Raw genomic sequence first — 12,472 nt, forward strand, 5'->3', positions numbered from 1 at the left:
ACAGTAGGTGAGATGAACTGGGAAAGCAGGCAGTGGGTCAAACCACTGTGAGGAAGAGGAGGGGGACCTGTTTCTAAATGCATTTTTTGCGTTTGTTTTTTTTCTACTTAATTATTTAGGTATACATACATATATTTTTTACAATAGAGAGTGCGATATTTTTTTTTTTACATTTTTTGGGGGGACAATCCTCGAAGGGGGGGGGATGTCCCCTCCGTGTCTCTCACCCCCCCCCCGGCATTTACGCCCATGTACAGATATACACTACTGATGCAGACATCCCAGAGAAGACTTTAAATCTTAAGTTATTGTGTTGTTAAAATGGCAATGAAGTTAATTTCTGCTCCAGGTTGTGACACCACAAAATATGGAAATGTTTAAGGGAGTGAATACTTTGCTTGTCCACAAAGTGGTGCTCTTGTGTCAGGACTTCCTGCTGTCTGTATATCTTGTTAGTTTATATAAGTAGGAGGCCAGCAGTAGAGATTTCATAATGCCCATGAAGTTTAGTGCTCTGACACGTGTTAGGTTTTTTACTGCAGAGTGATATCCTGCATTTTTCTGGTATTACTGTGGAAACTTTGTGTCAACATTATAATACAGATGTATTAAAAGAGCCCTCATTATGAACCTAAAGGCACATTTTGAGTGGTACAAAAAAAAATGACAGTAGATGTAAAGTAACACGATCAGACGAATTATTCCGACTGATCACCTTTATCCTATGATCAAACACAAAGGGTTAACTGAACAAGTACAAAAAAGATAACGGAAGGCCATAACATAATTTAACAGATTTCAGTGTAAGTGAAGACTTATGCAAAGGTATTGTATACAAGACTCTTCTCTGTTCTGGATGAACTTCCCCCAGGGGTCCGTACAGCTGAGTCACTGGCTATTTTCCAACGGTGATTGTGGACCTACTTATTCACTTTAACTTCAACTAGCACTTCTTTCCCTATCTTTTGCATTTATATATATATATATATGCATTTATAAACCTTTAACACATTGTAACTTTGAACAATGTTTTAAACTCATGGTATCTTAAGCATGTAACCCAGTGAACCAGCATTAATGTATCCAATGATGGAGATTTCAGCACTTATGTACGTCACTCTGGATAAGGGTGTCTGCCAAATGCTGTAAATGTGTGAACCAGTTGAGGGAATATTATTTAATAATGTTTCAGTTCTCCAGCTATTCTAGCTGCACACACATTATATAACACTGCCGCTTTTCCACATCTGGATGTGATACAGAGCAGTTACTTCATTCTTCAGACTGAATCAAAAGACTAAAGTAGAACATGGAAGAATTCCAGATGTAAAGTGTGTAAAAAGTTAGAAAAATGTGCTATTATCATTGTAGATCTTAGTGCCAAAGCACTATTGTTAATCTTTTGTGAACAGTATTACACAATCCGAAAGCCTGTAAAACTACGTTCTAATGATCCCTAATAAACTTCTTTCTCTTTTAGATAAAGGATAAAAAGAAGCAGTGTACACACTTCGACACGTTGGCTTTATGTATCATGTCAACAGGTCAAAGTTATTTGTAAGTGAAACCTGATCTTACTGGATAACTGTGAAAGAACTAAAGTAAAAAGGTTCAGTTTTGTTTCTGCTCTTGTGCTATTATAAAATATACTTTTCTAAGTTTGAACTTCAATCCAAAAGTAGGCTTAAAGATCAGAATGTTATAGGCAGATCTTAGATTAGATGAAATTGTCCTTGTTTTTATTGATACCAAACAAATAATTACAGAAATGTACACATGCGTATTTTTTATTTTCCATCTTAAATTCCAGAAAACACTGTTTCAGAGCCCAAAGTAGATTTTATCAGGGAGGATAATCAAACACTTGGAAGTTTACAAAGGATTATATTAATTTGTGATGGGTCATATAATGTTTCATTAAGTGCCCTGAAATAGTGGAAATACAGACAGGGCTTGATAACTGATATCATAAAAAAAATAATAAACAAACTAGGCTAAAACTAGGCTAGGCTAAAATGTAACATTAACTCGAGCTAGTTAGCAATTGCAGTGCATTACTACAAACACGTATATTATTATTAGGCTCATTTTCCTGCTTGGGTTTGTCAGTATTATCTCATTCCTTTCTGTTACACCTAGTAAAATTCGGTATTGAGGTAATGCATAATGTCAAACATATCAAGAGAAACCTCAATTGAATGAAGGAATTATATTTATTAGAACACTGTTTATTCATCCGTTTATTTTTTCCGCTTGTTAAATCTACTCTCCCCCATCTAATGACAGAAACTAACAAATAGATACATGTTTCTTGGATGTCTAGGTTACTGGTTTTTCCATCCTTGCTAGAGAACAAAACTGTCCAAATATAGACTTTACTGTAATTGACAGCCTTAGTCTAATTCACTGCTTTGGCAGGATTGACCCTGTCTTTAAGTAGCAGGTAATCAGAAATACAAGTGGGAGCATAAGAAAGTGGTAGCCAGAAAAATTTTGCATCCCAGCCAGGGGAATACCGGGTACGAGGGCGTACGGCTGAGACGGCATGCTCCATACAGTTCACAACCTTCATCAAGTCACTGTCTGGCATCTTGGAGAACTTCTGTTCCAGCATTAATTCCACTGGACAGACAGGAAAAAAGAAACATACGGTTAACATGAATGTATAATTACACAGTGTAATACCTCATTATTAAACGCTGAACTGGTCATCTATCCAAATATACCTTTGCTTAAGTAGTCGAGTCCGTAGTCATCTTTGGTCTCCTTCGGCAATCGTTCCCAGAGCATTTTAATGTTTCTGAGTATCGTGTCGGTGTCCGTCACAGTGGTCTTAAAGAAACCTGGCTCAATACATAGGACCTTTACTCCAAATGGGTACATAGACATCCTAAATCACAGAAACATGTCATTCAAATCTTGTCACAATATATCAACACATACTGTACCTGAAAAGTCTGAGAAAAATACCAGTGCCACATTATCACTACCTGAGGGTGTCATTAAATGATTCCACACCATATTTGGACACACAATAGGGTCCTGAAACTGGACTGATCCTGCCAAAAACACTGGCCACGTTAACTACACGTCCCCTGGCTTTCTTAATGAGAGGAAGAACACTCAGGGTCACACCGATGACTCCATCCAGGTTGACAGAGAGCATGGACCGGTAGTCTTCCAGGGTCAACCAGTCAACGGGAGCCGATGGAATGGAGACCCCTGCGTTATTAACCACGGCCCACAGACCTGCCAAACACAGTAAAGATTTAGCGCTTTTGTGGATGTTTACCTCATTTCATTGCAGGACATGATCTTCAGAACACAGAACCTGTCTGAGAACACACACACACATTAAAACATTCTATTATCTTTCATACATTTTCTGTACCGATTATCCAATACAGGAGAACACGGGGAACCTGAAGATTATCCCAATGCAGGGGAGACACCTACTCCAACCCAAGACAAAGCACAATCACCCACCTATTAACACACTATAATCAATTTAGAGATTCCAATCAGCCTACAACACATGTCCTTGGGCTGGACAAAGAAATCAGAGTAACTGGAGGAAACCATCAAAGTATGGGGAGAGCATGCAAACCCCCAAACACACAGAGTGGAGGTAGGAATTGAACCCTCAACCCTTTGGAGATGTGAGACAAACATACACACAACCACATAAACAAAAGGGTGACAAAGTCCTACAGTGATTCTACAACTGTCTGGAACTATACTTGTGTGATGACCAGTGATCAGAGCCCTGTCTGAACTATCCGTCCAAAACCCCAATAGCTGTTCAACTGGCTTTAGATCTGTTGAATTTGATAGCCATAGCATAAAAAAAAAAATCCTCCCGTCAGGATATTAACGTTTCTTCCTAGGATAAAAATAAAACTTTATTGGACCCAACACTTGAGTACAAATATGTCCCCATAGCAACACAGAGCCATGTCTTGTCATACGTCACCCATCTGTATGGACACTGATTGTCCAATTTAAAATGAACACCTGTACACTTGCTCATTTCCTCAGTCATCTAATCAGCATTTGGCAGCAGCACAATAAAAAACACCATGCAGATTAAGAGCTTCAGTTGGTGTTTACATAAATCCTAACTTTTTTTTTTTTTTTTTAACCATTCTGTGTAAACGCTATAGACTCCCAGGGGATCAGCAGTTTCTGAAATACTCCCATCTGGTAGCAACAACCATGCCATGTTTAAAGCCACCGAAAGCTTTCATTTTTCTCCTTTCTGATGTTTGTCGTGAGCATTAACTGAACCTCTCCACTGAACACCGCATCTGCACGGTGTTTTACATTGTGCTGCTACCAAATGACTGGCTGATTAGATCCATACATAAAATCAGCAGTTGTTTCCATTAAAGCAGATGGTAAGCGTGGACTGCCAAAGGCTTTCTAAACATTTTGTTTAAACATCTGTGAACTGGTTCAATTTAAAGGCTCTAGAAAATATAAGTGGAAATAGGTTCAAATAAACCCTCCATCTTTACCCCAACCTCCATATATTATATATCCAAAGAGAAGAATCTCACTGACATTTATGATTCATGTAGGAGTTACAAAAATAATTAATATGTAACACAAAGCTAGGCAAGGAGTAAATTGAAAAAACAGTAACAAAACTTTGACTGCATGTGTACATATATATCTAGCCCTAAAATTAAATTTAAACTGATTATGAAACGATACACGTTTACAGTTTTATGCCATGTTAACTTCAGTAGTAATGAAATGCTCATAATAATGAAGAGCTCCATAGGTTTTCCTCACCTTTCTGACCCACTAGCTCCTTGATAGAGGCTGCGGCCTTGTCAATGCTTTCCGGCTTTCTGACATCCAGGTGGACGGTTGATAATCGGCTTGAGCAGGACTTTTTCAGCTCCTCTTCACCTTTCTCTGTAAAACATGCTGCCACCACGCAGAATCCGCACTTGTCCAGATGGCATGCTAGCAGTTTCCCGAAGCCGGAGTCACAGCCAGTGATGTAAACATACTTACTCCCTCGGTCTGGAACTCTCTCCAGCTCACGGAACCAGCGCACCACATAGTACAGGATCACCAAAGCTAATATATACATCCACATTGCTGCACAGAAAGGAGCAGTTTGGGTGTGTCATTTGTGTTCACATAACATCCTGCTACAGTTTCCTAACATTGAGTGCAACTCTGTAAACTTCCAGCCAGCATTGCATTGTCCTGCAGATCGCACTCAGGTCAATCACATTTGCAAGATCTGTAGGTCACTCATCAGAAATAATTATGAATTTTGACTTACAGCCGAATTATCTTTACTGTTGAATTTGTCTCCAAATCCAATTATGAACCACATATAGGCAAACCTAAGAGTTTACAAAACAATATTATGCTACAGCAAAATGTATGTCTAAATTAATGTATAGGTAAACCAAGCCAGAGGTCAAATCCAAAGCCACAGTCTTCTACTGCCTGTTAGTAATTGTGGGGGGTTTGTATTTGCCACATGTTCTGCTTGACTGATTACATATTTTCAATCAGGCAAAAATCTGTCATCACAATCACTAATTACTTACGAAATAGTAAATGTTCATTACTAGCCATATTATTTTATTATGGAGCAAATCCTTGTTTCTTTGTATTGCAGAGCTGATCTTCAGAGCCCTAAATCATAAGTGACTGAACTGTTGAATTTAAGTTAAAGTGTCAAAACAAAACACACACACACACACACACACACACACACACACACAAAAACCCCACAGGGCTCAAGCTCAAAAGATATGAACTCCCAAACCTTGTTTAAAAAAAATTATAAAAAACACCCAAAAGCTACAATTCAAATGAGTGTTTTCAGAAGCTGCTCTTTAATCCACAGTTTAAAAGTTTCAATTATTGCACAATGTCTTTTTTTTCCACTCCACTGAATTGTTTGTTTTGTGGTGCACTTGATTAATACAGTATATGACTACTGTACATGTTTTATTTATAGTACTTTAGCAAGCACACAATTAATATTTAACATTATTAATGGAACAACTAATAACAGATTAGGCCATTGAGTACTTTGAATGGAGGCCACAGTGCAGAAAAGGATTAGGGAGGGGAACGATATGCACAGTGCTATCTCTGGATGGTTATTACAGGGCACAGTGCAGTGCAGTGCAGTTTGCTTAGAGTAACAGACATTATAGACTCCAGAGTGCACTTTGAGGAAACAAATCATTTGCATCTTGAGTAAAACTAATGCTGAAGAACTGCATTAATGACTTTTCCAGTCTCGTTTCTTAATAATATTATTATTAATAATAATAACAATAATAATAATAATAATAATAATAATGACACCAACGATTATTTTAGTACATTCACGATTATTATTGTGTAGACACTGGAACCTGGAGGTCAATGATAATAAATCAAATTGCATAGAAATGAAATAGAAATAAATGACAAGGACTTGGTTACAATTTTAACGGCACGTGGTCAGATTGGAATAGAATCTACACAGTTTACACACCTCGGTTAAAAAGACTCTCTCTCTCTCTCTCTCTCTCTCTCTCTCTCTCTCACACACACACACACACACACACACACACTTTACAACAACAACAACTGATCATTAATAATACATGCAATTTTACTGCATTAGTTTTAAGTCACGCGCAGGATAGAACTGATTAAAATAAATGCATGCGTAGTCAGTTTAATGCTTTCTATTTAAATAAATAGTGAATACATATGGATTCATTTCGCTCCAATACAAACACGTACCTGCGGTGTCTTGGGATGAGAAGTAAAACCCTTCACAGGAGGAAGTAACTAAGCACTAAACAATTTATCTATACAAAAGGCAGAGTCGAACTTCCACAGCCAATCAGCGCAGAGCTGCGTGCCACGTGATCAACACTCGCACGCATGTAAGCAATATCTAAGGTTAACGCTATAAAGTAAAGTAAGAGGCCAATATCCATGTGACTCCAGAAGAAATCTCTGTCATCATATATACACTATTCCTTTTGAGACACACTAATTTACCATCTGCTCAGATGTGCAAGAGTTTATGGAGAACTTGAATGGGTATAAATGACAGTATATACACAGGTGCTGGTCATATAATTAAAATATCAAATTTTTAAATTTATTTCACTAATTCCATTCAAAAAGTGAAACTTGTATATTATATTCATTCATTACACACAGACTGATATAATTCAAATGTTTATTTCTTTTCATTTTGATGACAATAAATGACAACTTAGGAAAATCCCAAATTTAGTATCTCAGCAAATTAGAATATTACTTAAGACCGATACAAAGAAAGAATTTTTAGAAATCTGGTCCAACTGAAAAGTATGAACATGAAAAGTATGAGCATGTACAGCACTCAATACTTAGTTGGGGCTCATTTTGAATTAATTACTGCAGCAATGCAGTGTGGCATGGAGTCGATCAGTCTGTGGCACTGCTCAGGTGTTATGAGAGCCCAGGTTGCTCTGGTAGTGGCCTTCAGCTCTTCTGCATTGTTGGGTCTGGCATATCGCATCTCCATAAAGTTGGTTAGCAGCAGGAAGCATGAAGTGCTCTAAAACTTCCTGGTATATGACTGCATTGACCTTGGACCTCAGAAAACACAGTGGACCAACACCAGCAGATGATATGGCACCCCAAACCATCACTAACTGTGGAAACTTTACACTGGATCTCAAGCAACATCAATTGTGTGCCTCTCCTCTCTTCCTCCAGACTCTGGGACCCTGATTTCCAAAGGAAACTTTCATCAGAGAACATAACTTTGGACCACTCAGCAGCAGTCCAGTCCTTTTTGTCTTTAGCACTGGCGAGTTGCTTCTGGCACTGTCTGTTGTTCAAGAGTGGCTTGACACAAGGAATGTGACAGCTGAAGCCCATGCGTAGTGGTTCTTGAAGCTGACTCCAGCTACAGTCCACTCTTTGTGAATCTCCCCCACATTTTTGAATGGGAGATGTTTCACAATCCACTCCAGGGTGCTGTTATCCCTATTGCTTGTACAGTTTTTTCTACCACATATTTTCCTTCCCTTCGCCTCTCTATCGTGCTTGGACACAGAGCTCTGTGAACAGACAGCCTCTTTTGCAATGACTTTTTGTGTCTTGTGCAATGGTCATGTTTTGGACAACTGTCAACTCAGCAGTCTTCCCCATGATTGTGTAACCTACAGAACTAGACTGAGAGACCATTTAATGGCCTTTGCAGGTGTTTTGAGTCAATTAGCTGATTAGAGTTTGGCACCAGGTGTCTTCAATATTAAACCTTTTCACAATATTCTAATTTTCTGAGATACTGAATTTGGGATTTTCCTTAGTTTTCAGTTATAATCGTCAAAATTAAAAGAAATAAACATTTAAAATATATCAGTCTGTGTGTTATGGATGAGTATAATATACAAGTTTCACTTTCTGAATGGAATTAGTGAAATAAATCAACTTTTTGATGATATTCTAATTATATGACCAGAACTTGTAAAATAATTTCAGTCTGGGGTGAAAATGTTGTTCTACAAAATACCGTCAGGCTCTTATTATAAAAATGCATCCTTGTGACCTGAGATGCATCTGTGATGCAGGTTCTACATTAAGTGGTTTTATGTGGCTCTAATATGATCATGATCAACAACAACAACTACAACAAAATGTCTGACCAGTTTTCCATCTGTATGAATGCTGGGATTTGGAAATACATCCTTTATTTGTTTTGTTTTCTTGTAATAAGGATTTTTTTTTTGTAATAAGGATACACTGATGGGGATTTTTTTCTTTAATGTGCTTTTGTAGTTTCCAGTCAGATGACAACAGTTTAACTTGTGAATATTAAAATGTATTGCACTGTTATGTGGATAACAGACATAATGTGTTGTTAAGTTGTATGAATCCCAAGCTGATAACCATATGTTTATAGCAAATTATTTAGTGATCATATCATTCTTCTCTAAAATAAATATTCTCATGACATGTGTCATGTACTGTACTGAAAACCCACTTTTTCTAAATCTAAATACATACCTCTTACTCTTCTGAGTACTTCCTGTGTATGTGGAGTTAAATTCCACAGCACCATTTGTTTACCCCTTGGGTATTGAAAATGGGAACCAAATGTGGAAAAGCAAGCTTCATGCTTGTAATCTGCATTTTAATTTCTTGAGCTGGTGGCTTAGTAGGTAGCACGTTCGCCTCACACCTCCAGGGTCGGGGTTTGATTCCCGCCTCCGCCTTGTGTGTGTGGAGTTTGCATGTTCTCCCCGTGCCTCGGGGGTTTCCTCCGAGTACTCCGGTTTCCTCCCCCAGTCCAAAGACATGCATGGTAGGTTGATTGGCATCTCTGGAAAAGTGTGTGTGCCCTGCAATGTTTTGGCACAAACTCACAAACTCAGTGAGTTTGAAATGTGACAAACTCAGGCATCATTCTTTGTTCTTTATGATCATATGCTAATCTGTGCATCATGTGAAGTCTGATTTGTGTCCTATTATTACACTTGGAGGACCTAAGTGATCATATTGATGATGCTAGTGTGGATTGCCAGACAGATGCATTTCTGGACAAGCCGGAAATCTTGCATGGATTCATGGATAATCATGAATAACACAGTCATATGCAAAAGTTTAGGAACCCCTGACAATTTCCATGATTTTCATTTATAAATATTTGTGTGTTTGATCAGCAATTTAATTTTGATCTATCAAAAAACTGAAGGACACAGTAATATTTCAGTAGTGAAATAAGGTTTATTGGTTTAACAGAAAATGCGCAATATGCATCAAAACGAATGCAAAATATAGCATTCCTTATTGGAAATATAGAATGAACTGGTACAGTGACTAACAGCTGAAGTGAAGAGAACAAATAGAGAATAAATGATTAGTGGCAAATAGCACCTGTGCTTTTCCTTGATCTCGTACAATACCATGTAAATATACACTGATGTTTTTTATTTAACAAAGCCAAATCACCCTCTAGAATGTTTCATTTTATGAAAATTCTTAACATCTTCTGAATAAAACTTCCTCACAACAAAGTCCTAGATAATGCAGCTGGGCACAGGAAAGATGTTGACCAAACAACACCAGATGAGCTGAATAGAGCTCTTCAACACCCAATGCATTAAAACCTAAATATTACCTATATATATGTATATATGTATATATATATATATATATATATATATATATATATATATATATATATATATATATATATATATATTCTGTTTTCTATGTTTTATTTTTTATATAACTTTATTTTTATGTAACTAAACATTTTAGTTTAGTTGTTAGTTTAGATGTAGTGTAAGAAACATGCAGATTTGAATGCACAACAGTCCACAATCAACAGTTATGCAACATGTGAGGAGGAGTTATAGATATATATATACAGACATCAGAGACTGAATGCGTTAAAGAGAAAATATGCAACAAGGTCAGGGATGAATATGGACAGACTGGCACAGAGTTTCCCATGATATAAATACTATTAAATGTAATGTCCTGCTACAGACTAGACCTGCAACATTATATAAATACAGTACGAATGCTTTTGAGCTCATTATGTGGTTCAATCATGTCTGATTACATTTCGAGCAGATGTATATAACTGTGCCTTAAACTTTTAAATAGACTTAAACACAAAGCATTGTAAGAAGGTCATGAGAAAAAAGGTGAACGAGTCAGTAATTATTGATTTTTTTTAATGATGGTCATAATAATGTAGTGGCATTTTTATTTTAGTTTTTTCATTTTTTTTCTACATATTTTTCTATATGAAACCAATGTTTGTTATTTACTCAATATTCCCTGTATTTAAAAACTGAAATAGAAACAATGTAGTTAATGCTTGAAATTCAATAATATACGTTAATCTTTTATGGTAAAAGGTATTTCATGCTGTGATTCATGTTAGGAACCCTACATTAGCTCACCATCCATTAGCTCACTTCTGAGCTGGAAAAAGGGCAATGTGTTGGTGTGCTCCAAACACTAACAGACACCACTAATCTGTCTCCAGTCTGACTTTCTGTCCATGTTATATAAACTTAAATTATATACAAAGCTTTGTGCTATACAGAAAGGACTGATCTGAGTTAAGATAAAGGTTCAACAGACCGATATTGTAGCAGCTAATACTTACATAGACAAACACAAAGAGCTGAAAAAATCTCAAATGCCAAAATCTCTACACTGGAAATGATTTGGATCGTACATGGAGAGAGTGGGAACATTTACTACAGGACAGGTGCTCGGGTCAATGGACATCAGGGAATTCAACTCTGTCTTCATGCTCACACAGCAAACCCACTGAGACCCAAAAATATTGTGAGGTACTATTTTAAAAAGAAGTAGGTGTAACACACCTGGGGTTTAACTCTGCAATCCAGATCTGACATCTTTTATTAGGAGACTGTGTGTGGTAATGAATAAATAAACACACCTGACTTGAGGCTCATATCGAAAACCATGTGAACTACGGTATAAGAATTTGGTGTAAATAAACAGTAGGTGATAAAATGAATGCAATACCGTTTTGTGCTGTTTTGTAGAAAAATACTTTCACTGTCTAACCGATAAATTGTGGAATGTTTTCTTCAGTGTTATACATTAGACAATTCAAGCTAAATGTATTTATTTAGTTAGTTATTTAGTTAGTTTTACACTAAAGGCTTTGCTCGGGTACTTACATTTTAGAACAGACATAATTTTCAAACATCAGGCCTTGCAAGCAAATTGTCATAGGTTAAGCCCTCAGGACAGAAACAGACACACACAAAAATGGTTTAAAGCACATTTCCATTATCACCCTCAGTTGTGTCACCCTCACATTCCTCATTATTATACCCTCAGGTGTGTACATTGAAATAAAATGTAAGGCACTCTGGATAAGGTTGTCTAGTAAATGTATTGTATATAAAATTTAGATTGAATAAAACTTGAGTGAGGAGGGCACGGTGGCTTAGTGGTTAGCACATTTGCCTCACACCTCCAGGGTTGGGGATTCGAGTCCCGCCTCCGCCTTGTGTGTGTGGAGTTTGCATGTTCTCCCCGTGCCTCGAGGGTTTCCTCCGGGTACTCCGGTTTCCTCCCCCGGTCCAAAGACATGCATGGTAGGTTGATTGTTATCTCTGAAAAATTGTCCGTAGTGTGTGAGTGTGTGAGTGAATGAGAGTGTGTGTGTGCCCTACGATGGGTTGGCACTCCGTCCAGGCTGTATCCTGCCTTGATGCCCGATGACACCTGAGATAAAAACTTGAGTGACAAGACACACCATTTGTATTGTTTTAATTTGTTTTTAAATTTGTCATAAATCCACCAATAATGATTGATAGAGACTATTTATTAACATTAAAGATTGTTGCATATTTAGGCCTGGAACTGGGCATTTTCAAGGGCAGCATGCACACATTTTGGTCCCCCAGTCCACAGGTTAATGCACTAGGGCTCCATG

At 37.4% G+C, this 12,472-nt stretch overlaps 1 protein-coding gene across 1 annotated transcript; it reads right to left on the reverse strand.

Annotated features, from left to right (window-relative positions):
- Positions 1–1,771: 1,771 nt before the first annotated feature.
- LOC113657761 (retinol dehydrogenase 7-like) lies at positions 1,772–6,925 on the reverse strand. Its single transcript, XM_027169789.2, has 5 exons — positions 6,775–6,925; positions 4,798–5,112; positions 2,991–3,249; positions 2,727–2,890; positions 1,772–2,622 (listed from the first exon to the last, which is right to left on the reverse strand). The coding sequence occupies exons 2-5, from the start codon at positions 5,108–5,110 to the stop codon at positions 2,399–2,401; spliced, it is 960 nt and encodes a 319-aa protein (XP_027025590.1). The 5' UTR covers positions 5,111–5,112; positions 6,775–6,925; the 3' UTR covers positions 1,772–2,398.
- Positions 6,926–12,472: the final 5,547 nt, after the last annotated feature.

This window comes from Tachysurus fulvidraco, chromosome 2 (assembly GCF_022655615.1).
Source record: "Tachysurus fulvidraco isolate hzauxx_2018 chromosome 2, HZAU_PFXX_2.0, whole genome shotgun sequence".
NCBI classification, from domain to species: Eukaryota; Metazoa; Chordata; class Actinopteri; order Siluriformes; family Bagridae; genus Tachysurus; species Tachysurus fulvidraco.

Coding starts and splice junctions, on each gene's coding strand:
- LOC113657761 (XM_027169789.2), bottom strand. CDS start 5,110: ATGTGGATGTATATATTAGCTTTGGTGATCCTGTACTATGTGGTGCGC. Junction 2,891..2,990: donor TCATTTAATGACACCCTCAG/GTAGTGATAATG, acceptor TCTGTGATTTAG/GATGTCTATGTACCCATTTG. Junction 2,623..2,726: donor ACTCGACTACTTAAGCAAAG/GTATATTTGGAT, acceptor CTGTCTGTCCAG/TGGAATTAATGCTGGAACAG.